General features: G+C 43.4%; 3 protein-coding genes across 7 annotated transcripts; 1 reads left to right on the plus strand and 2 right to left on the minus strand.

Annotated features, from left to right (window-relative positions):
- The first annotated feature begins 1,015 nt into the window (after nucleotides 1-1,015).
- Nucleotides 1,016-8,337, plus strand: usp49 (ubiquitin specific peptidase 49). 3 transcript variants are annotated; one of them, XM_040158764.1, is made up of 7 exons: nucleotides 1,016-1,312; nucleotides 2,848-2,970; nucleotides 3,105-4,576; nucleotides 5,108-5,315; nucleotides 6,123-6,231; nucleotides 6,394-6,599; nucleotides 6,689-8,337. In XM_040158764.1, exons 3-7 carry the CDS (start codon nucleotides 3,170-3,172, stop codon nucleotides 6,790-6,792), a joined length of 2,034 nt encoding a protein of 677 aa, XP_040014698.1. In that variant the 5' UTR covers nucleotides 1,016-1,312; nucleotides 2,848-2,970; nucleotides 3,105-3,169; the 3' UTR covers nucleotides 6,793-8,337. The 3 variants fall into 3 exon arrangements, with proteins under 3 accessions (XP_040014698.1, XP_040014699.1, XP_040014700.1); XM_040158765.1 differs by lacking the exon at nucleotides 1,016-1,312 and adding an exon at nucleotides 1,313-1,386; XM_040158766.1 differs by lacking the exon at nucleotides 1,016-1,312 and adding an exon at nucleotides 1,477-1,641.
- Nucleotides 8,338-10,085: 1,748 nt separating this feature from the next.
- Nucleotides 10,086-17,086, minus strand: tmcc2 (transmembrane and coiled-coil domain family 2). 2 transcript variants are annotated; one of them, XM_040115552.1, is made up of 5 exons: nucleotides 17,030-17,086; nucleotides 14,575-14,970; nucleotides 13,515-14,131; nucleotides 12,656-12,791; nucleotides 10,086-11,291 (listed from the first exon to the last, which is right to left on the minus strand). In XM_040115552.1, the coding sequence occupies exons 1-5, from the start codon at nucleotides 17,030-17,032 to the stop codon at nucleotides 10,992-10,994; spliced, it is 1,452 nt and encodes a 483-aa protein (XP_039971486.1). In that variant the 5' UTR covers nucleotides 17,033-17,086; the 3' UTR covers nucleotides 10,086-10,991. The 2 variants fall into 2 exon arrangements, with proteins under 2 accessions (XP_039971486.1, XP_039971485.1); XM_040115551.1 differs by lacking the exon at nucleotides 17,030-17,086 and adding an exon at nucleotides 15,963-16,050.
- A 1,473-nt stretch (nucleotides 17,087-18,559) lies between these two features.
- On the minus strand, nucleotides 18,560-23,861 carry cdkn1a (cyclin-dependent kinase inhibitor 1A). 2 transcript variants are annotated; one of them, XM_040158463.1, is made up of 3 exons: nucleotides 23,629-23,861; nucleotides 20,473-20,926; nucleotides 18,560-20,363 (listed from the first exon to the last, which is right to left on the minus strand). In XM_040158463.1, the coding sequence occupies exons 2-3, from the start codon at nucleotides 20,915-20,917 to the stop codon at nucleotides 20,308-20,310; spliced, it is 501 nt and encodes a 166-aa protein (XP_040014397.1). In that variant the 5' UTR covers nucleotides 20,918-20,926; nucleotides 23,629-23,861; the 3' UTR covers nucleotides 18,560-20,307. The 2 variants fall into 2 exon arrangements, with proteins under 2 accessions (XP_040014397.1, XP_040014396.1); XM_040158462.1 differs by lacking the exon at nucleotides 23,629-23,861 and adding an exon at nucleotides 21,362-21,532.
- Between the last annotated feature and the right edge of the window lie 1,484 nt (nucleotides 23,862-25,345).

The raw sequence follows: 25,345 nt of genomic DNA on the forward strand, positions 1-25,345 counted from the left end.
TTCCCATTAAGCCATACCAGTTATCACAATAGCACAGCAGATGTATTTAATATTCGGACTAAGAAAAGCTCAGATGTCACTAGTAACATTAACAGCTCTGTTCTACTCTGTTAAATGGATTTTAGCTATGACTCATTTTATTACTTACTTCTGCGCTACTCCTACTGTGACACGTCAAAATGTCTTCTATGAAAAAAAACTATGATAAAAGTGCAACTTTTTTTTTCTGTGCACTCCCATGTTGTCCAGAGGTTATGTGTAATCAGGCAAAATAGGTGAAAATACCTGTGGGGATGGACCATGGATGTACAGGGTCTTTAAAAGGCTGCTCTCATTTTCATGCACTAATAATATTGATTCACAAATGTAATGTGTAAAACTCTGAAGGGGGCCGTTATTCTGCGTAATAAATACTTTTACTTGTGAGTACTCTTACTTGTAAAAGGCTATGCTTACATGGTAATATTGCTACTTTAACTTCAGGAAAGGATCTGAATACTTCCTCCACCACTGCTGTTCAAATGTCCACGGTGACAGAGGTCTATTTGATGGAGCCTAAGAGGATTTGCAGGGATTGAAAGTATGAACTTAATAAATGATGATGATAAATGTATACAAGAGAGGATGTACATGGTACATCTACAAAGTACTGAATGATAAGTCTGAATGTTTACATCAATTATTGTCAACTTCTATTCAACAGATTTATAAAAATGTGTTTCCATTTTTAACGTTGTCAGGATAGGGTATTGAAATGAGTCACCAAAAAAGCTATATGACAATACACTGAACCACTGCATATTTTTCCAAACAACAGCCTTGTGCGGGCATAATACTTGGCATCAGTTTCACCCTGTGTTTGTTGAATCCCAGTATTTGCAGTAATAGGGGCTTCAAGTCTAGATTCTGAAACAAGTCCCTTCCACGTGACAGGTTGAACACCAGAAACGACCACCAATACTGGGTTTAAAAGCCTCGCATCCCCAAATGCATTTGATCAAATTGCCACAAACCAGGTGATTTTCGGGGACACTGGGTCAGGGGCTCTGGGGCAGCTGTCCTTTTCGTCTGGTTTGCAGTCCAGCCTCGGTTACTGTTCCATGTGGCCTGTTCCGGTGGGTGGACGGTCGGACAGTCCATCCTGCTGCCTGTTGTTCAGCCACTCCGCCAATGAGCGCCCGGCTGCCGCTCAGTCCCAGTCCAATGAGAGCAGCAGGGTCTGGGCTCGGATCGGGAGTTGGGTTGTTCAATCTGTGAGGAGGACAACAACCATCCCTGAGTGTACCGGATGGATGGATGCGTGTTGGCGATGGTAACGTTACCCAGCTTTTCCATTATGAGATGTTACACATGAACTAACGGACACAGATGAGGCCCGGCGGCAATGTAACGTTACAGTTCATTAACCGGCTTTCTGCGGCGAATGTCACCGGGGAGTTTTTAAACGGTTAACGGCGCATTTCGCTAGCGAGCTAAGCTGTGCATCGGTAGTTAACGTCAGCGACCAACAACAACCGTTAGGTTAACTTCGATTGTCCTCAGCAAACGCGTTAGCCGTGTAGCTAACGGTAGCCACTATTGCAAGCTAACAACATAAATGTTGGCTTCTTGGTGCCGAGAGAACCGCCTGTGTTTGACAAAGTACGTTATTCTGTGAGAGACGGCAAAAGGCTGGGCAACGCCGACCCTGTGCCGAGCTCCTGGAGCTAGCGGTTAGCGGCGTTAGCTAACTTATTGCTTGCTGGGCTGCCTCAGACCAACAAAGTTGTTGGATGTTCGCGGAGAGTTGCTCTGTGTCTGGTCTTTGTTCTAGCTGAACACGGCGATGGTGGAGTAGCTTAGCGTGGCGTTAAGAGCCAGCCAGTCTGAGCCAGACAACAGGCTTTAAAACGCGGACAGAGACAGTGGGGATATTAAAACATTTGTTAATATCAGCTTCGGATGCGTTAATAGGCAGTTAACACGCAGAATCAATAGCATAACACAACACGATATGGGTATGCAACTAACCAGTAACCAGTTGCACCGACTTGCAAGTTAATGGTGTCTTTTGGTTAAAATTTTAGTTTTAAAAGTAGTGGATGATTTACACAAAGAGGAAAACAAAAAGCAGGAGGAGCTGTGCAGCACAGCGCTGGTACTGGTGCTGTAGACAATTACATGGATTAACCACAACATTTAAATGGACAGACAGCCATTCCCCTTCATGTCAAGATTTCTGCCTGTTAAGTCTGGCTGGTTTAAGAACTTCTAATATTATTTCTGTGGAAATGAATGCCCCCTTTTGTGTTTCAATGAAAGGGGCATATTTTCTAAGTAACCACTACACTATAATAACCATACTGTGTTTGATTTGAACTCCAAAAACAGCCAGTGTTTTACTACATAACGTTTTGTTTGTTTGTTTTTTAAACAAATGATGTACAGCATATCTCGTTCTTGTTCTATACAGACCTAGAGTTAAAAGAAAAATCACAGTCAAACTGTGACACCCCATCTTGTTTGGGAGTTTTACAGCCAAATTCAGTTTTCAGGGTCTGTAAGTGTCTATAATAAAGTGTTCAAATTATAGTATGTTTGTGAATATTACACTTCAAAACAGGAATTTTGGAGAAGGTCACATTAGTGGATACCTTTTTTTTTAAAGTGTGTGTTTTTGAAAACGTATTAAATGCTGGCTATCCTTGAAGTGGAGACATATTTAGTTTTGTGGTGACCAGTCTTCCCAGCAAAAGCTTTTTGTCTCAACTACTTGTCTCTGTATTTAATTGAAAAACTGTTGGTAAAAGAGAAAAGAGTTCTGACGCAACCATGCTTTATTAATTTGATTTCCTCCCCATTTCGCAGAATGTTCCTGTTGGTGCTGGTGGTGACCGTGGGCATGGGTGACCAAGCTGAATGTTGCTGCTGAGTTCTCTGCAGATGTTATGATGTGTTGTCTCAAACTTGATCAAGCAAACTACATTTACAGTAAGCATCTGTTTTCATTTTCTGTACAGTGTTTGTAGGTTTATGAAATTGAATAATTCAGAATGATAATAGTGTACACCATAATAAGTATAGATATTAATCTTATTGTTTTTATCTTTTTCCCTGTAACTCAGAATGAGTTGCTGCTTGGCTACAGGACGTGTGTCCTATCACTGAGGCCACATGTGTATCTGGAGAGATGGATCGTTGTAAACACGTGGGACGCCTTCGTCTGGGCCACGATCACTCTATCCTCAATCCACAAAAATGGCACTGTGTGGACTGCAGCACCACCGATTCAGTGTGGGCCTGCCTCAAGTGCTCCCACGTGGCCTGTGGACATTTCATGGAGGAGCACTCGCTCAAACACTTTCAGGAGTCACACCACCCACTGGCTATGGAGGTGCGTGAGCTGGATGTCTTCTGCTTTGCCTGTGGAGACTATGTACTCAATGATAATGCAGAGGGAGACCTCAAACTCCTCAGAGGGGCACTCTCTACTGTTCGTAGCCCAGGTAGACGCTCACTACGTTCCTCAACAGGGGGGGAGTGCACCACCTGGGTTGGGGAAGGCGGGCCACAGCCCGCCATGCAGCTGGCCTTGCGTCACAGGAGGAAAGCACTCCTAGGGAAGATGTTTCAGATGTGGATCAGCAAACATCAGGAGCTACAGAATCAACGCGAAGAGAAACTTGAGGAAGCTAGAAGACAAAAAAAAGAGGTAAAAAGGAGACTCATGGAAGAGCTTGGCAATGTACCTCCCAGAAAGAGTGCTAGGCTTCTTACTCAGGCTCCACGTTCAACGATCACACTCATTCCTCGCAAATTTCGCGACCCTCCAGAACGCCTACCTCCTCCTCCCAAGAAGCCTTCCCTTCTAACCCTGTCCCGTAAGGCTCCTCAGAATGGCAGAGCTGCTAAACTGAGGAGATACTACTCCACACATGCGGTAACCCGCCGGAGACCTGCTCCAGGTGTCACCGGTCTGCGCAACTTGGGGAACACATGCTACATGAACTCAATATTGCAGGTGCTGAGCCACTTGCAGAAATTCAGGGAGTGTTTTCTCACTTTGGACCTGTGTGAGACTGAGGAGCTGCTGGCCAAGACCAATCACTCCCAGGGGATGAAGGGGGTAACAGGAGGTGTAGTCACCAGTGGTAACACAGCACTGCCAGGATGCCCTCTTGGACGCATGGGGAAGGCTGGCAGTTGGAATTTGCCAGTGGGCAAAAAAGAGAGCGCACCGCCTTCCCCGCAGGCTGCGGAGTTGGTCCAGCCCAAGGAGCCTCGCTGCTCCACCCGCCAGCAAATGTCTCTGTGCCATGAGTTGCATACACTTTTCAGGGTCATGTGGTCAGGCCGGTGGTCTCTGGTATCTCCCTTCGCCATGCTGCACTCTGTGTGGAACCTCATCCCAGCTTTCCGTGGATATGACCAGCAGGACGCCCAGGAGTTCCTGTGTGAGCTGCTGGACAAGGTGCAGCAAGAGCTGGACACAGAGGGGTCCAAACGCAGGATAGTTATCCCCATCACAAAGAGGAAACTATCCAAGCAAGTGCTTAAGGTCCTTAACACTATCTTTCATGGGCAGCTACTCAGCCAGGTGAGACTGTCAACATGCCAGAAATGCCCTGATATGAAGATTTTTATAGCATATAATACGATTGTCTTTGCCCAAATTGTCACAAAATTCATTGTTAAACATACAGTATTTGTAAGTATTTCACAAAACATGGATATAATCAGTCACTGTGATAAAGATTGTAGTTGTAATAATATACAATAGAGACCTGTTCAGCTTTATTTATTCTTCCCAAACCTGCGTTTATAGTGAAGATTGAGGTCATATGGCAAATGGCTACTAATATCGATCATTTCTCCACCCCCTACAACAATAATCAACTGCACTTTGACTTGTAGCAATTAAAATATTCTAACACTAGGATATTTTCTATTAAGCAAAAAGTGAAGTTTTTGTGTAGCTATTTGAAAAATCTGATTGTATTGTCTTTTTAGAGATGGATTGAATTTCTAAAATGAAGACTAAGATTTGGTGTCATCAGCAAACATCACAACTACTTGCTACTGGAGTCCTCACATGGTTTTCTTCTCTTCTTGCTGTGTGTTTTTTCAGGTGACGTGTCTGTCCTGTAAGCACAAGTCTAACACAGTTGAGCCATTCTGGGATTTGTCTTTGGAGTTTCCAGAGCGATATCACAGCATAGACAAAGGCTCAGGCTCTACAGCTTACCAGCGCAGCTGCACCCTCACTGAGATGCTGTCCAAGTTTACAGAGATGGAGGCTCTTGAAGGCAGCATCTATGCCTGCAACCACTGCAACAGTTAGTACAGTTTTTCATACACTGAAAAACAGCAGGTTCTGGTAACACGTTGGACTTCAGTTCTCTTCTGTTAGGATTTTCCCCTACAGCTGGAACTGAAAAGGACCTGCATTAGTTTTGAATAAATTCAGGATGACTGACAACAGTTAAAAATAATTTAAATACACTTCACATACGCTTCACATGCAGTTTTACTTTTAAATCGTGTCTCAGTACAGCTTTCTTAATAGTGTGGCGTGTCCCAACGTTGCACTCTTCTGCAAATGACATTACATCGAAAAAGGAAATTGGGCTTTCACTGCGAAAACCATCAGTGACAGGAGAAACTTAATTTAAGCAGCAAGAATTTTAATTTAAAATGTCACTTTTGACTGGGATTTTTATTGAGTGTGTCTTGAAGTTGCCATGTCAAACCCAGTTTTCAAGAATTTAAATTACATTTTGTTAATAAGGATTCTGCATTTTGACACGTTCATTCAGTTTTGACTGCGAGGCTGTGCCTCCAGCAGTAGGCCACCATTCTGCTCTTCAGCCAGTGTCTGTGCAGCAACTGAGGACAATCACTTGTTGGTGCTGTGAGGAGTGTTAGACCACTTGTTGAAAGCCTTAGAGGAGGCAGTGACTTGAAAACAAAGCTGGCAGCTTTTATGAAAGCCACAAAAATGTCTCTTTACCTATTTGCAAAGCCTGACAACTTGTAAGAAAGTGTGTCACCTCTGCACTAGAAGAACAAAATCTCACATTAATTATATGCATTTGAATTCCCTTTGGATGAACTCATCATCTTATTGTTTCATGGTTTGCCAGAAAGAAGACGGAAATCATCCCACAAACCCTTAGTTCTGTCAGAGGCATGTAAGCAGCTTCTGATCTACCGCTTACCTCAGGTTCTACGGCTGCACCTCAAACGCTTCAGGCAAGTTTCCCTACTGGTTTTGTTTTAGTTTTAGTTTTTTTTAAATAATGTTATAATAATGTTATAATTAACATTATAATAATTTAGTTATTTAGTCAAATTTATTTTTATAATGAGGTTTATGAATCCTTGTGACACTAACTAGTCCCTGTTGTATGGCAGATGGTCAGGGCGGAACCATAGGGAGAAAATTGGCGTCCATGTGGCCTTTGACCAGGTTCTGAACATCAAACCATACTGCTGCACAGGCTCAGGTCACTCTGTCCACAGAGGAGGCTACACCTACGATCTGTCTGCTGTAGTTATGCATCATGGCAAAGGCTTCGGCTCAGGGCACTACACCGCATACTGCTATAATACAGAAGGAGGTAAGGAAGAGGCCAGACTTGTCTCACATTAACGAATGAAGTCCTGATGTTCTGTTGCATCTTAACCTGTTCTGTCTTTTTCTCTTCAGGTTTCTGGGTCCACTGTAATGACTCTGAGATGAAGGTCTGCAGTGTGGAGGAAGTGTGCAACACTCAGGCCTATATTCTCTTCTATACCCAGAGGTCTGCCTAGGTACCTCTCGCTGTGATGTCGAACTGCGCGTGGCAACTTAGGGCTGCATTTATGAAAATGTTCTCTGATGTTTTCCCAGATGTCATTAAACAATCACTTTAAGATGATTTACTAAAAAAAGATAGCAATGAGGGCAGTAGGACAGCCACAATCATGAGTCAAGGTGAAAATTTTAGCCGCATAACTCCAGATGAGAAAGATGGGGAAAAAATGGTTTACATACTGTAATTTTACATTTACAATTTGTGGATTAGCATTTAAATAAAAATTATAAAAAAACTGAAATCAAAAACCTTTTCATAAATGAGGCAACAGGTTTTTCCGCCCTGTGGGACCAGCATATTGGTTTATGGCCTGAAGACTGTGGGAGCAGGTCCGACTCTGTCCTGCTGAACACCAAGTTGTGTGTCCATGTTTTTAAAAACAATCAGGCTCATGTCTGTTGAGTCTGGAAACAACCAGGCGCTCACTGAGACAGCATTTTACATTCAAACGCAACACAGATTCTGGAGTTAGGAGCCTTTTCTCACAATAATGTTGACAGTGTGCATTTTATATATAACTGTACATTTGAGATCAATGCACTAAATATTATTGGAGGTACATCTTCAACATTATTGCATAGTTCCACTTGAACGAAAGGAGTGTAGTGATAGAAAAGACTAATGTCCAGACTCTGTGTTGCCTCCTGTTCAGCTTTTTTAATTATTGTGAAATGTCAGTTTTGAAAACTTTTACTACTCATCGTGTCATTTGTATTTCACCGCGTCCTCTCCTCAATTGTACCGCTGTGGCTGGATACTGTGTCTTAGACTGGAGGCCTGGATGTGCGCTCCCAGTGAACAGGAATCGTTTTTGTTTCAGTTTATTTTCTAGTCATTTTACGTTTCACTTCCAGGAAAAGAAGCAAAAAGTATGAGTTTCATACACTTGATTGAAGATGAGTGATGGAAAGCTGCACTTTTGAGGAGGGGCTATTACTGTTGGTCCTATCTTTGTGATTGTTCATCTTTTAGCTCCTGTAACTTCTTTCTAAATGGCAGCTCCCCCTGTGGTTTAACTGTCAGACTGGTCTGAGCCCAGGTCGGAGACACTGCACCTAACTGCAGGAGATGGAAAACGAGTGAAAGGGCAGACTGCGATACTGAAGAATGTGTTTTTGGGAGACCTGGGGTACCCATTTTGAGTTGAGCACCTGAAAGCAATATATTGTACATCTTACATCTTGACAGGAAATTAAGACAAAATCAGGAATTCTTCTGCTTGTTATACAATGTTTTTTTCTACTCTGCTGTTTCTATAAAGGTCTTTAGAATTTGCTAGGTAATCAAGAAAAACTGTTGTGTTTGATACGAGTCAAATGCAAATTACATTTGTGAACTCTGTAAAAGTTGGAACAATCTAATGACGATGAATGTCTTACTTTTTAGTGGTCAGGTGTGGCAATGCCACTGGCTCTGATCCCCTTGAGTTCTGTCTTGTACTGTAAGAATACCTGTCATAAATGTAATGGTCATATGGGTTTTGCCTGACAGTAATTATTAAAAAGACAAAACAAATTCGTACCATTTTTTTGTGTTGTGTTCATTTTAGAGTGAATAGTTTCTCTAAAACCGGCTATAAAGGTCATTTTATAATGATCAAAATGTCAGAAGAAGAAGAAGATGGAGGAGTGTTCATACAGGTTATGAGCATTTTGTACACAGCCACACTCATTTAGCCATCAAAGTGCCTGCAAAATCTATGTTAACAACACTATAGGAGATTACATGAGTGCTCCATGTACATAAATGGAGTTAGGAAAAATGTGCTAGTAGTCATCTTTTCACACATTGAGCATCATAACAGACTGGTTCTGTAAAGTAGGACTGAAATAATCCACAGGATTAGGAGTCAGAGCCACATCTGATCTGAGGCCTCCTGTTAATTCTGCTTCTCTAATGCTTCTTAAAGATTTGAAACCTAGAATAAATATAATCTGGACCAGACAAAGATGCTTCTGATGAGGAGGCATTCGATGTAAATAATCTCTAAGGATTATTTCTCTTCTCTGCAGTGAACTGGTCCCCGTTTTCACCGATGGACCGTGTTTTTTGTATCAGTGTGACATGAACCACAAAGTGCTGATTTTAAGATTTTATTAATTATTTCTGTCGACATGTTATTGTCTTTAAAGTGAGACCACGTAACATTTGAGAAAAGATATAACATGTTGTTCTTCTTATAAATGAAAAGTTGTCTTCATAAGCAATAAAATGCACCGTGGCTCCGTTCAACACACCCAGGGCTTTTTCTGCTACAGTCTCACTTGGTCTGGTATGACCAGCAGCTTAAGGTGTTGTCTAACGTTAGCAAACGTATGGCTGTATAACATCAGTTTCCTGACTTTATGACTCTTCTCTGCTGCTCCTCCAACAGCTTAGCATTTTAGCTAAATGCTGAACAGTAGATTAACATTTAGCATTTTCCCTGTATTTTTATCTGCAGCTCTACAGGCTGATGTTTGGCAAAACATCTGTTTTCAAAGAGCAGTTTCTGAACAGCTGGTGACACTATGTAAAGTCAGCAGCTCATTAATCAGCTCATGTAATAACTTGAATATATTAGTTATATGCTAACAATTTCAGCTGTAAACTAAGTATTTAACTATTATTATTTCAAAACCACTTTCTAATATGGCACTCGTAAGGGTTAAGAAGTGTACAATGGCTTTATTAATGGTAAATAAATCCTTTACGTTTACTACTGCTCTATAGAGCAGCAATAACACATTAATATATTTTTTTTCAATTTCTAGGTTGCGCAAAACCCTTGTGATTGGTGTTTATCCTTTCTATTTTGTAATCTTGCAGCTAAAAAGTTTAGTGAACCATTAGTAAATGCTTAATGAGTTGTTAAAAAATGGATTATGGTCCAGATACACTGCAGCCCTTTTTCAGACGTGCCCATATGGGCCAATTAGTCAAGGGATTTTTGACAACGTCACAACCCAAAACTCGCCCTTATTAATAGCTTACAAATGGTCTTTATAGCTTTTGTAAGCACTTACCCTTATTAACTATTAATAAAGCCATTATTTACAGCTTTTATAGAAGATGCATTAGAAAATTGTACCATTTTTAGCTCTTATTTTATGTAAGATGTTGCTCTTATACTAAGTCTAAACGTGTTTAAATCAAAGTTAATAAAAGTTCAGTCTCAGGAAAGGATGATAAGGATATATCCAAGATCAGCCTAATATATGAAATCATTTATTTCTTACATTGTTTAATAAAACAGCAATTATTATTTTTTGCAAACTGGATAGAAACTTTGATACACTTTGACATGCCATTTAGTTTGACACTGTGGATAGTAGCAGTTCTACAATAATGTTTATGAAATAACAGTTATGGACAGAACAGATTTTACATGGTTGAATTATTATGGTGGATTTTAGTCGATATCAGCGTTGTTGTTGTTGTTGTTGTGTGTCGTGTTGTTTTTTTAACTGTTCCTTTGACTTCAAGAAAGACAAAAAGTATGAAATGCTTCTAAAAGCTTCAACACTAGACCAGGACGTGAAACAAACTGGGAATGAGAGTGGATACAACATATCTGCACTGTATTTCTGACAACAAACCGGCAGTTACAGAAGATTCATTTAGTCATTAATGAAATGTTAACTCATGCCAGCTAAATGCATCTCAGTGCACATATGAGGACATGCATGAGCACATAACATTCATCAAAAAAAACATTTTCCTCTCAAATATACTATAGCTTCAACATGAAGGTTACAGAAAACATGATCAGCTTTTTACAGTCTTTATAAGTTGCTCTAGCCTTTGTAACTCATGTATCATAAATAGTTAGAAAAGACGATCCAAAGATGTCTTGCAAGAAACTCAGTTTTTGGTGACAGCGATGCAATCGTTGGTTGGTCATCAACAGCAATAGATTTGGGTGAGATGAGATGATGTCTTTTGACTTTCTTCACTCTAAACACCTCTCAACGCAGTCTGTAGGCTGGATCTGACCCTGTCCTCAACTAAAAGTGCCATGCTTTGTCCTCAGAAACTCCCACTTTAAACTCAAAGGGAACAAGTGCAGCAGCTCTCATTCTATTTCAGTCTCTGAATCCTTTAGCAGTGGTGACTGAGTTGAAACCAGCTTGTGACTCTCTGCTCTGATCCCCTCTGGAGTCTCTCTAAGGGAGCTCAGCTGGGCAGCAGCCACAGCTCCACAAAGTCCCAGTGCTTCCACAGGATGAACAGCAGCAAAGTCAGCAGGACGGTGGCGGCCACCCGGGTTCGGGTCTTCATCAGCGGGGTGATGAAGTTTGCCAAAGTGGAGACGAAGACCAGCAGCACGGCCATGAGCGCCAGGATGACATTGATGAGTTTGCCCAGCAGAGCTCGAGCATTGGCGTTCTCCACTCCCTCCAACTGGACGACCTGCTGCTGTTGCTGCTGCAGCTCCAGCTTGGTGATGCGGGTCAGGCACGACTCCACGGCCTCCTGTGTGCACAAACCCACACGAAGAGTAACCGCACAGTGAGATTTATGTCCTCAGTGGCTCTTAACTTCTCCTCTCAATCAGCTTGTTACTGAGAGATGGCGACAGGTGGCGGATTGTTTGGTCACTGTCAATCAAATCTGATCAAATCACACTAACACAGTCCTGATGAATCAGATCAGATGGGATTTGTCTGTTAAACTCTTAAATAATAGTGAGTAAATAATAACTACTTTTGTTTTTTCTATTTTTCTTCTGATGTTTTAAACTTTGTTTCTTATTTAGTCATGAATATATGTTTGTATGTAATATATGTAAATATGTTATGGAAAAATACTTAAGATTTGAAGCCAAGTTATTGGGAGCTTTAAAGAGCAACTTGAGACCCCCCTGAAAACAACAATTCCTCCAACCCAAACAACCATATAGCAATTTTATCCCTATCCTCTGATATGATCCATGGGAGCGTAACGGACCTTCGTTGTCATAGTAACAAAATAAACACATGGTTAAGATTGTGGAACGGTCACCGTTTGGTTAGGTTAAGGCACATAAACAACTTTGTTTGTTTTAAGGAAAGATTACGGTTTGGGTTAAAATAGCTACTTTGTTATGGTTAGAGGACCTTCATCACCATGGTTACAATAATAAATCGGTTTTGCAACAGGAACGATTTTGTCATCCCATCCATCCATCCCGGACCTCCTCCTCATCTGGATTTTTGTTGCTTACAGTGATATTTTTTTTCCTACCCAACGGTGGCAAAGACTTGCCCCTGCCCTGCCTCTGATTGGCTTGGCTGGTTAGGTTTAAGCATGTGGAGTGGTCAGATGGTTTGGGTTAGGAGGAAATGCCAGAGTCTGAGCCAATCAGTGGCGGGATAGGGACGGGTCTTGGCCCACCTTGGGTGGGAAAAAAAATAACGCATGGTTACAACAACGTGACCTGACTTCCTCCTTTGCTCCCGTCATAATTACTATGACTGTTAGTGGTCACCTTACAATAAAACATATAAAATGCAACAATGAGCAATAATAAGCTGCTTGCATAGTCGACCTATGGGTTTGGTTTTTTATGGAAGGACAGTCTCCCTGTAAATCTTGTTTATGCTGATATCATGTTGTTTAACGTCTCACCTTACTGCAGTGAGGTGTAGGTGTACTGCAGGACACAGTGACATCACTTTTGGGTGTGGTTATGGGTGCAACAGAAAACACTTCTGACCCCACCCAACCATACCCATGAGGTGATGCTGGATGTGGTCAGAGGTGAAAAAGGCTGGAAACTTTCAACCAGAGAAGACAATGAAATGCCGCTTTTCAGCCTGTGGTTAAGTTACTCTACAATAACGTAGCAGATTTTTTACCTGAATGTCTCTCGCTCTCTCATACGACTGGTAGGCCACTTTTTCCTCCATGCTGGCGAGCTCCTGTTTAAGGTTCGACATCTCGTTCTGGTGCAGCTCTGTTAGGTCATTCAGCTGCTCTTCAAGTCGCTCATACCTGAGTTGACAGTGCACAACACACACAAGAATCCCATTAAGAATCACAAAAAATATGCAGAAAATCAAACCTCAACTCTTAAATAGTCTCAAATGTCACATATTGCCTGTGTATCCAAAGCCTGATATATCTTCTTCCTCTCTGCCATGACCTCCATTCTTGTCCAAAAAACTGCTGAAAACAGTGAGCTGCACCATTGCACTGGTTGACATGTTCCTTCATTGCAATGAACAGGGGCACTGGAGTTTATTTTCAGTTTATCCTACGTGACCTGCTGCATTAATTACTAGCCAGAGCACCAAATATGTGATAATCCACAGCTGAAAATAGACCCCAACAAATGCACTATTTGTTCCTGTTTGAGAAACAAATAGGAAATTTAGGAAAGTATTTCGCCTTTTTTTAACGTATATTTAAGTATATCTATATTTGTGACTTTTTTTTTTTTAAGATTTACATCTTCAGCAGAAATAAATGGGCTTGGTGCTAAAAGCTACGGACAGGCTAGGGAAGTACTGAGAGATGGAGTGAAGCACTTCTGGTTTCAGTCTTTTCATAGGATATGTTCACGAAAGTTCAATATTCAATATTCAAAAATATAGAATATTGCCAGCCTACTTCTTCAAGTGAACTACACTGTGAGGACTGTACTGAGTAAACCAGAGGTTATAACAGCTTTACACCCAGGTCGTGTGTGACTGCCAGTGTTTTGGGGATCTCTACCTGTATCTCTCTTCTTGCAGGCACTGTGTCATGTAGGAGTAGTCGCTCTGCAGCTGGCCCTTCATGTCCTCGATGGCGTCCTCCATGTGTGCCTGGCCGGCTTTGATCTCCTGTAGGCCCTCGACTAGAGAGTCCCAAGAGCTGTGCATGTGATGGTGGTGGTGGTGGTGCCCGTCCAGTCTGGGACTCCCCATTGCTGGCCCTAACATCCCCACTCCTCCCCCGACCCCACCAGAATTACTGCCTGCTCCGGAGCCGGATGTGGCGCTGGAGCACTCGTCATCGCTGCCGTACTTTGGGCTGGAGACCAGAGTGGCACTTCCGCTCAGCGCACGAGGCGTGGGGGTGTGCTCAGAGTGGCCCCCAACTCCGTCCTCGAGTGTGTCCTTTAGGTGAGCGATGTTGTCTGCGCTGCCAAACTTGTTCCTGATAAGACTGGCAAACTCCCTCGGCTTGGAGACCACGGCTGTGTGAGTGAGGGCAGATACACCACCTTTGACCCCTTCAACTACTCCACCTCCGAAACCACTTATCCCAGCACGAACATTGGCCCCCACGTCCTTTAATCCTTGCTGCATATCCCGAAAGACATCCTTAGGCTGCCGGGCTGGTCCATTCTGCAGAGAGGGAAGAGAAATGAGGAAGCAGAGAAGTGGAGGATCTCAAAGGTAGGAGAGAGGTGATTAGGTTTAAGGGATTGAACTGTAGGAAGATAGATGAGGAAAGCAGGCCCTGTAGAGAATTAGGTGAGACAGGATGATGCATTGGTTTAAATAAGTGTTAGGAGATGAGAACCATCAGTCTATATATGGACACAACTGTCCTCACAAATATAGAACACTTGTCTGTGTCAGTCATGATATAATCGTTCAAAACAGTCACAGTACAGAAACAGCAACACATAAATGATGTCACATGTGCACGTACTAACTAACTGCACACACACACACACACACACACACACACACACACAGACACACACACAGACACACACACACACACACACACACACACACACACACACACACACACACACACACACACACACGCTCTCACTTACTTGTTCTATCTCCTTTAGCTTCTTATGATAGTGCTCTAGTTTCTTGTGCAAGTGTGCGATGGTCTGTGCTGACTTCTGGTTCTTCTTCTCAAAGACCTGCTTGATCCTGGACGCCTGCTGTTTGTCTGCGTTGTGGGCCAATTTCAGGTACTCTGCAACGTTGTCGTCGCGCGCCTCCTGCTCCACACGGATCTGCTCGGTGACCCTCAGGATCTTCTGCTGCAGGTGCTCCAGAGCAGCACGTGTCCGCTGTGGCTCGACGGCCACCGACCCTTCAGCGCCCCCGGCCATGATCCCAGACGCTGCCCCCGCTCCGTCTGCACTGATGTTACTGTCAGAGCCTCCATGGCTGGTGGTGGAGGGTAGGCCCAGAGTTGCCACCTCACTCTTGTCCAGCTGAGGGGACATGAGGGCAGAGGGAGGTAATCAAGGCTGGAAAGAGGTCTACAACAACTCCAGATGAATTACTGTTAATACGACTTTAATCCAATAGAAGAAGCATTGCCTGAATTGAAATCTACTCAAATAAAATTACAATGGCAGCTCTTTTGAAGATTATTTTGAGGTACTATGAAAAAGCCTTTGTGGCGTCCTGATTTTGGCTGACTGTAATTATTTGTCTTTTATTTTAAAAAAAAAGTTTACCTCACAGATTGGGCTTTATGGGGAAAAGAAGTTCTTGCAACCTTAGCTGGAATATCATCCAAAGATGCCATAACAGACAAACTCCCCTTTAAATACTTGGTTTCCAAAAATTGTTATATGTGCAATATTAGTAATGCTTTATTTTATGGGTCCATAATTTATTAATTATTTCCTAGACGTTTACTGAATGGACGTATGTTTCCATTAACTAAACCCAGATAGTCTTTTAGTCCAAGGACAGAAGGTCAGCTGAGTTTTCCAATAATACATGAACAATGAACAAATATTTACTCTGGTTTAACCGGAGCAGTTTTTTCAATGAAATGCATTTAGAAATGAACAAATGCTGGTAAACTTAACACAAAACTGTATAAAATAACCTCGTCAGAGCTTTGTTCCTACCAAATTACAGAGTTTTTAAGAGGAAACCTCTATGAAACCATTAGAAATTCTTAAAATAGAAAACACTGAGCACATGACCAAAAAAAAAAAACCACATATGAAACGAGAGTACTTGCAGCTAGCTACTTTCCAGCCCTGGTAATGCCGGTCATTGATTTGGTGGAGGCATCAATGAGTACACAGAAAGGCCATCATGCATTAATTAGATGATACATAATTACACTGCTTCCTGCTCTGCACTGCCTCAGAAACCAGGCGTCGCCACGAGCAAGTTACTTTAAAACCACCTTCTTTCGAAAACCCATTAGGTATTTATGAGGAGTGAGAGGGTAAAATCGTACCGTAGGCTCCTGTAAAACAATCAAACCGTGTATTGAAATCTCTTCGTGTGTCTCCTGGATCGTTGGGTGTGATCCTGGCATCAACCTAAATGTCTACCCCCCCCCCAAAAAAAAAACCCAGTAATGTTGTAATCCCTTTGAACCATGAGCCCTGTGCTGACATCTCAGTGGTCCATGGAGGGGAGGGGAGGGGGGGGGTTCCCCGGTCAGTAATATGTCTACATGTGTATCTTGGCAGATGGCGGGACTGTTAATGACCCTCTGCCTGACGCCGTAATCAGACCCAGCAAACATTAGCGCAGACATCCGACCACCCCACAGCGCTGCTCTCATTTCTCTGGACGGGACGTTGCCGGGATTTATTTGTATTTCATTTGCGTGTCAGTGTGAAATGGGCACAAGCTCCCTGTGCTATTATAAATCGGGCAGAGCGAAGCGAAGCAGGCAGTGTGTGTGTGTGTGTGTGTGTGTGTGTGTGTGTGTGTTCGTGCGTGCGTGCGCATTTCGTGTGTGTGTGTGCATGTGTGCGCGTACGTGTGTGTGTGTTTGTGTGTGTGTGTCTGTTTAACACACTAGGTTACAATCCCAATGTAATGGCGAGGAAAAAACAGATGACTGCAGTCCGTGGTGGTTAATCACTCCCCGGTCTTGTCCGTGAAAGTGAGACGCTTAGGCAGCAGCTCGGCCATACGGCTCACAGGAGGAGGGGGGACGCAGGGTCCAGCGATACATGAGGCTGGAGACAACACAACAAGAACGGCACGGAGCGGCAGACGGCAGCGAGACGGCCGCGGTGAGGCTCAGATCTAACGGGGTCGCCCCGTGGTGGATCGGGCAGGTCGGAGGAGAAGCGGGGCTGTGATGAGGATGGAGATGGCAGACGTCTATGGTGGCATGGAAACGAGAGGACGGGGCATGCCCGCGCCGCCTTCACTCGGCAGGAGACACACTGTGACACGTGAGACGATGGATCCGATGGACCCGACGGATCAGTCAACAAGCGTGGATGCGAACACATGAGGATGAGACACAAGCAGCACAGCAATAAATTAAATCAGAAACGTTACCATACTGCTTTAATCCAATTTTTGCAGGGGCATTGCAAGTCTGTGTTCGAGGCCCATCCTCCTCCACCTCCTCCTCCTCCTCCCTCCTCCGCCCCCTGTGCTCACCGAGGAGGAGCCCCCCTCCTCAAATATCTCTACCCTCAGCCGTTGTCTGGCTGACTATCACCTCTCTGGATCCTAATGGTCCATTGTTAAAGCCATCGATATCTGCAGCCTCCCACTCCCTCTCCTCGGCGCTCTGATCTATTTCTCTCTCTCTCCCCTTTGTGTCATATGCTCCCTCCGCCTCCCTCTGCCCCACTCTCGCTCTCTTTCAGTCTAAATGCAAATGCTAGATGTCCTGCCCTATAATGGATGTGGGAGCTAAGGGACAGATGATGGAGGGAGATGGGCGGGGGTGGGCTGGTGGCTTTGCGCAGGCGTGCAGGTGCCTCAGTGCTGCTGAGGCCAGATGAGAGAGGGGGGGGGGCAGCAGGGCTTTTGGCAGGGCCTGCTCCAGGCGCTTCATCCCCTGAACCACTCAATACAAACACATGCACCCGGTGTGTGTACTGACGTGGGTCTGCAGTGATGTGGTGCCAGAGTACACACACAGTGTCCGGCTGAGCAGTGACTCACTCTCTTAATTTGCTTTCACTGCTCTGCACAAAGCGAGAAAAAGTGAGGCATCACAACAGCAGAAGACTGCGGTGGCTTGAGTGTGTCAGCGTGTGTGTCAGTGTGTGTGGGTTTGGAGGGATTCCCACTAAACAGAGACGTAAAACAAGCTGTCATCACAGTCTTGAAAAGACTAAAAGGCCTTCATCCATTGGCAGGCTGTGCCATAAAAAAATAAAATAAATAAATAAAAATCAGTAAAAATACTACATTATAAGTAACAGTCCTGCATTCAGAACATTACCTGAGGAAAAGTGCAGGACTATTATCAGCATAAATATTATATATAATAATAATTAATAATAAGCATTTGTTTTGCAGACAAATGGCAGCTGTATGGCTTTATTGTTGTACATTATATCACTGGGTTATTGTCAATGATGCAAATGTGTGTAATTAGCATTTTACTGTTGTAGTTAATGGACCTGGAGCTAATTTTAGCTACATGATGTAGCATACCTAATCTAGAGTGTAATTAACTTAAAAATATGATGCCCTTTTATAGATTAAACTACCCCACAGGATATAAAATGGTCCAAATTAGCTACAACCTTTTAAATGCTTCCTAGATGTGTATAATGCAAACTTCTGCTTCTGATACTGGGGTATGTTTTGCTGATAATAGTACTTCTGTACTTTTACTTTTATTTCGAGTATTTTACTTTGTGTTATGGCTAATTTTACTGGAGTAACTGATCTAAATTCTTCTGCCGCTACTGCTGCTGGCAAACCATTAACCACCGTTAGTTGCTTGCATAAAAAGGTACTTTCGCATTTGTCTTACGACTGCGCTTGGACACACTGGACCAGGCTTTCTTTTTTACTGTGAAGGAAGAAAAACAAAGAAAGAAGAGCAGAAATTACTTTTTCGCTATCCCACATTTATTCATCATGTGCCTTCTTTTCTCACACATACCACCACACACATACTTGCGTGAGATGAAAGAGACCAAAGCAAAAGTGACGACAAAGTGAAGACATTCACAAGAAAATTCATTTTAACATTTTATTGGAATTTGGGTTTTCTCGTAATAATTAAACAAAAACTAAATTAACTCAAGGCATAGTATCTCACAATAAATAAGGATAGATCTTTCCATTTGTAGCTTTTAACATTAAACAATATTTAGGACCTGTGCATAAGCATCTATCAACAGAAGTGCATTTGTTGTTTGGGGTAATGCTTTTATTTGCTTGGCTTCGTATTTACAGCAGCACACAATTCAAAGCTGTCAGTTCATAAGGATTAGCATTACAGTGACCTTGTTTGACACCCATTCAGATTACCCATAGCAGCAGGGTTTGCCAACATAGACATAAATAAGTGTCATGTAAAAACATAGTCTTTGTTTTGAGGCAGATAATAACACGTTGTCTGTTTAAATTGCACTATGCGTCCAAACAGAAAAGAATAAAGCACATAGCTTTAGCTTAGTAAATAATTAATTTGCTTCTGAGAACACTCTCTCCTGATTGTCCTTTATGGAGCTTCAAATACCGAAACAAATGCCTTAAAGGCACATGATGCTGGGTGCTGTGGATATACCATCTATCAGATCTTTGTGCAATACTGCAATGTTGTTTTTTTTTAATGATTATGCTACTCAACGGTGCTGTATTAAACTCTATAGATAAATATCTGACATGTATCTAAATAAACCTAAATATAAGTGTTAGTAAGTGTTCCAAAGACACGGTGCTAGACTCGTAAGCTACATTATCTGGTGCCGTACGCATGTCAGAGTCTGAACAGGGCACTTGGGGAGATCTGCTTTGAAAATGAATCAACATACAGTGGATGGAAGAGGACATGATGGCACTTCTGTCATTTATAATCTAAGCAAAGCAACTGCATGTACAGGATATCAGAGTTTTTCAAGCATTTCCCTATGAGTACATGATGGTAGAAAAACAACATGATTGTACAGCTGGATATATAATGTATAATACACTTCGGACAGGTAGTGCTTGTAAAAGAAAAAAAAAAAGACTACTAGCCCTCATGATACGCATAAAGAAAGAACACTGTAGAAAAACAATAGTGGATTTGAACGAAGGAGCCAAAGGGCTTCATCCATTCTCTACCATTTTCAGTCATTCTGCAGTTTTGTCACAGACACTCATTCATTTCATTATGAGACAGAATGTTGTTAACGAACATAATATAAAATCTGTTTCAAGTGTGTACAGCAACATGCTCATTCATCATGTCTCCGTCCTGCTGGAGGCGCAGAGTTCCCACAAAGCAGAGACGAGACTGCGTTTTCAGCACTGTGGAATGTACAGTAGGAAATGTAAGTCAACACCTTGGCAACCCCTTCATCCAAATGAGTATAAATCCACTGATTCCAGAGATTACCGTTAATCTTCTCTGCTCAAATGTCCCCTTCTTACCACTGGGAAAAACACCAACCCGCTCAGAGTGAATACAGTACCCTAATTAATTTTGTAGTAATCATGTGTAGCTGAGGTCCCCTCTGTTTTCAGAAGATTCACTGGGTACAAGACCTCCTGGTGAGTGACCGTGCAGAGTCCGTGCAGAACGTAGTATTCCTGAGTGTAGTACTGTCTGTGTGGTTCTCTTGGAACATTGGCACCGTTGCAGTGAACCGCACCATAAATCACTCGCCGGATTTGCGCGGCATCCAAACTACTCTTCTTTTAGCCTGATAGAAATCTGTTGGGGAAAAAACAAAAAAAAACAAAAAAACAGGAAATTCAGCTCATACAATTCCACCTGAAATCACAACTTTACACATTCACTATTTTAATATTTAAATATGTACCTGTAATGTTTGTCTGTTTCCTCTTCATCCCTGTGCTCTCTCTTCTCTCTGGTGTTTTCTCCAGGTTCTCCAGGTCGAGGGCACATCTCTCTGGCGTACCCGGGACGTTTTCCTTCCCACTCTGTGGCGGCTCCACCCTTCCCCCCCTGGGCATCCCTGCCGCCTCTGCCGGCCTCTGACCTTCTTTCTGTCCCAGCCCAAGCATACAGGGTCGGTAGAGCAGCGGCACCTTGGTACCTGGGATGCCCTCCCACTGGAAATCGCCGCTCTGCAGTGGCTTGTCCAAAAAGAAGTCAAAGCCCCAGCGCCGCGAAGCCTCCTCCAGGTCTTTCCGCAAGGCAGCCTGGTACTCCACCTGCAGCTGCTCTCGGTCGACTGGGCCAAACAGGTTTCGTCGAGCGGGGCCGTTCCCCAGGGAGCTCAGGATCCGCGTGTGAGTAGCCATGGTTCTGCACTGCGGGAAACAAAGAGTTAAAAACACGGGTTAGTTGGCAAAAGCCGCTGCTGGACGTCCCCGGTGATCAGTGACAGTTCTCGCCATGGGAGGGACTGAGCTGGATCCTTCTCAGTAGGGCTGCAACTAACTGTTACATTCATTATCGAGTCATCTGCCAGAAAAGAAAAGCGTCAAACCCTCACATTTGACAAGGTGGGACGAGCCAATGTTTGGTATTTTTGGCTTGTAAAAAAAAAAATAAAATTACTTCATCGATTATCATATTAACTGGCAATTAATTTTCCCGTCGGTTGACTCGCCTACTAACCGTCGCAGCTCTAAATCCTAGACTCTCACGGGTTAGAGGTGCGCCGATTTCGCTCAAGTGATCTCAAGTGAACGGCCGGATCCCGACGCCAGTAAAATCTGTCTAAAAGTAGAGTTCAGCCTCACCATCGTTCTGAGCCGTCGGGAGTTTCCTCGGCGAGCGCCACGGACCATCTCAGACTGGTGCGACTGGCGAGGGAGCTCTTTATAGCTGCCAGTGACTCACTGGGCGCTCCGAGGAGACTCGCTGGTATATGCCCGGACATAATCTCGGACGAGACATGTAGGGACAAGTCCTACCCGCAGCTGCCGCTCGCTGTAGGCGCGGGGGGTGAACACTAGGTGGCAGCCTCGGACCGGCGAGCCGCTGACCGGGGGGGGGGTTTTCGCGGAACGGAATGGTTGGATTTAGAAATCTAATGATCGGATCAGCGCTTTCCACGCCGATATATTTGCACAGCGCTGACATATCCGGCTATTTCCAACGGACCCTACACCTCCCTGTGAGAAGTACAGGAAGAGATCGGTTGTGTTTTAGGAGAATAATAAGTCATTATGGTCATCCAGGAAGGGCCGTGCGGGATTCCCGAGAATCCCGTTTCAGGGAACTACGAACAGAAACCCCGCCCCAGCCCTTAATTATCAAGCTCAAGGCATTAAGGAGGGGAGAGGTCACTGTAATCGGAGTAATAACATAAAGGCCACTGATGAAGGTGGCTAATAACGATTAAATAGATGATATTTTATCCAGTTCTACGCGCATGATGGGGTCACACGGGACACGGTGAAGCAATTCTGTTAACAGTCAGTTCAAACAGACACACATGGGCTGTGGACCCGCCACATTAAGCGCCAGGGCTCACAAACTCCAGGCCGATTTAGACGTTTCATCGGAGCCTCGCCGCGAGGTGTCTTCTCCGGAATCATCCATGTTCATTTGATTGGTAAAACATCCGGCAAAACAGCTCTCGTTGCATCATCTGACTGGCCCGCAGCCGCAGCCGCAGCAGCGGAGCGGCCGAGACCGAGGTCGTGTAACGGGGCATTCCCCCAGGTGCGGCCGGGCGCTCATCCTCAGTTCACCGGGGACAGAAAGCCAAAATCGAATCCGAGTGACCGCAGCGCAGCCACACTTCCCAAGTCATCCCCAAAGGTTTAATTCGGCTGTTTTCGTATAGGAAGGGGTGATTCATTTGAAAGCAAATATTATAAGTAACGTTTACGAAACTTTTTTTTTTTTTTTCTAACGATAACACTATGGGTTAAGGAGCCGTAAGAGTGTTTAGAATGGATTTTTTTTTTTTTAATGTCAGAATCAGACCGATGTCAAACCTGAACTTTCAATTTGAAGTCGCTTGAGAGACACGAATGCATCTTTGCTGGTCGATCATTATAACATCGTTTAGGGTCTGAAAGTGACACAGCTCACTTATTCATGAGGTAGCAAAAGGTAGATGGTATATTAGTTATAATACTGTTTTATGGGTTTATTAATTTTTAATACAGGAATTGATAAATGTGAGAAGTCTAGTCATCTTTAAAAAAAAACTTCTGCACAAAGTTTTAGCAACTTTCCACAGTCACACATCAAAGTTATGGACGCCACTATGACTACTAAATGGGGTCTGGAGACCTGCTTGGAGGACTTCCTCAGATCTTTGGTAAATACCGTACTTCTAAAACTTTAATTCAACTTTTAAGACAATTTCTCCTGTTATAAAGAAGCAGAGACAAAACAGAAAATGATGATTAGTCTGTTCTAATCGTGGGTTTGACTGCCCCCCCCCGCAGACACTCACTCACTCACACACACACACACACACACACACACACACACACACACACACACACACACACACACACACACACACAGACGCGACGTCAGAGACGGGGAGCGGGGCGCGGCTGTGCAGGGAGGGGAGGGATTCAAGGCTGTGGCGGGAAGAGCGAGTCATGCATGTGCGGCGGAGGCACCGGCTCGGCGAGAACCAGCAGCCACGGAGACCCTGCCCAGTTTACTACGCTGCTCCACGTGAGGCTGGCCCTCGTGTTGACCAGCCAAACTGGGCTGTCACTACCTGGAGCCCGGCCGACCTCCCTCACCATACACACTCAAATAAAAATAGGTCAACCAGAAGTCTGTGTGAGTTTTGGAGATTTCTGGTTAAGTTCTGAGTGAAGCACTGAAACCTGGAAAACTAAAATCTAAAAACAGACATATATATATATATACATATATATATACATACACACACACACACACACACACACACACACACACATATATATATAAATATACATATATATAGCTTACAAACTAACAAAACCACAAACTGAACTCGTCAAATGCTGAGAAATTATTTGAAGCATGACTTCAGAGTCAGTTCACTTACACTGTCAGTCGACTGCAGTCGAATCCAGTTCAAATCCTCCTGATTTCAAACTTGTTGAATGGGGCTTGTCTTTTTGACACCGTGTTGTTTTTCTCTATTTCAAGTTTCACGACAGCCCCTTGATGCCGAGAAAAATCCCCGAGGCTGATGTTGCTTGAACCAGACCCCCGAATAAATCTAACGCAACTTAGGCGACAAATAGTCCTCCTTGACAATTTCTCCAAGTATTCTCGCAGACATGGACATGGGCTAAACTTTTATGACCTCCGGTGGGCGGGGAGGCTCTGCTCCCGTGCAGAGGCGGGGTCTGCTGGCTCACACACGTGGATTTCGCCCGGTAAACACATGGGCACACGTGAGAGCTGGCCCTGTAGTAGTCGGGAGGAAATTCCAGCTCAGGACGGCCCAGCAAGGTACCCCCCCACCCCACCCCAGCCCCTCACTGCGCATGTCAGAGGATACCATGTGAAACATGTTTGCCTTCTGTTTATTTCAGATCACTCGAGTAAGCTGGAGAACAACATACATCAGCGTGTTCACTTAAGTTCAAGTAGAAAAAGTACCACACCCATTAAACAGTGGTAGGAAGTAACTAAGTATATTTACTCATGCACTGTACTTAAGTAAAGATTTGAGGTACTTTTACTTCGGTATTTCTATGTTACGTCATACTTGTACTCCACTACATTTCAAGGGAACTATTGTACTTTCACTGCACGTATCTGACCGCTACTTCACTGATCAAGATTTAACATATAACCTAAAACACATGTTTGTCTTATAGAGTATATTTATAGATCAAAGTATCCAATGTATGTCCAGTAGTTCACCTAGACCAGCTCTAACATTAAATTGCTGCTTATATGTTCATTCATCCGTGATAATTATCAAATGCACAATGAGCCAATCTGCATAACGACTGCTTTAACTTTTGATGGTTTGAGTGTACTTTCAAGTAAAATTACATATAAATGCAGGACTTTTACTTGCAATGGAGCATTTCTACATTGTGGTACTGCTACTTTTACTCACACAAAATATTGAGTACTTCTATAGTGAACTAATTCTATACTGATGTAAAAGTCCAAAAGTATGAGGAAAGAAATGTTTATAAAGCACCAAAAGTAATATTACTCATTATACAGAATAACCCCTTTCAGAGTGTTGAAGTTAATAGTGTCTACTTGTGCACGGCTCGTTCCAGGGGCCTGCAATAAATCCTGCCTTCATGAGGATTATAATGTTCAGTTTTGACTGAGTCTGTTAGAAAGAGGATGCTGATTTATTTGAACGATCAGTTTAGAAGCTGTAATTTGTGGCGCTGTTGAACTGACCCGGGTTATACTGAGAGGTTGATCCTAATATTTTGTCCATCCCATTTACACGAATCAAGGTTGACAAAAAAACTAACCGTTATAATCAGCATGAAGGGAAGATTTTTTTGCGGGCCTGTCGTATGATAGTGCATTTAGGCTAGCCTGCAGTTCTCGTAATTACCTGCTGTGAGGGCTGTTGTAACCCAACCCTCTAGCCCTGTAAGAAGTCTTACATCACAACATGCCTGTCACATGTTTCTGTAACAAGCCACATAAAGCCCCTGTACCTCCACATTAGTTAAATATTGCTCTCAAAAGTCCGCTCCACCTGTTCTTCCTGTTCCCGGGGCCGAGTTTGTTTGTCTCAGCAATAAGTCGGCCGAGAGACAACTCCTCAATGC

Source organism: Xiphias gladius, chromosome 21, assembly GCF_016859285.1.
Source record: "Xiphias gladius isolate SHS-SW01 ecotype Sanya breed wild chromosome 21, ASM1685928v1, whole genome shotgun sequence".
NCBI classification, from domain to species: Eukaryota; Metazoa; Chordata; class Actinopteri; order Istiophoriformes; family Xiphiidae; genus Xiphias; species Xiphias gladius.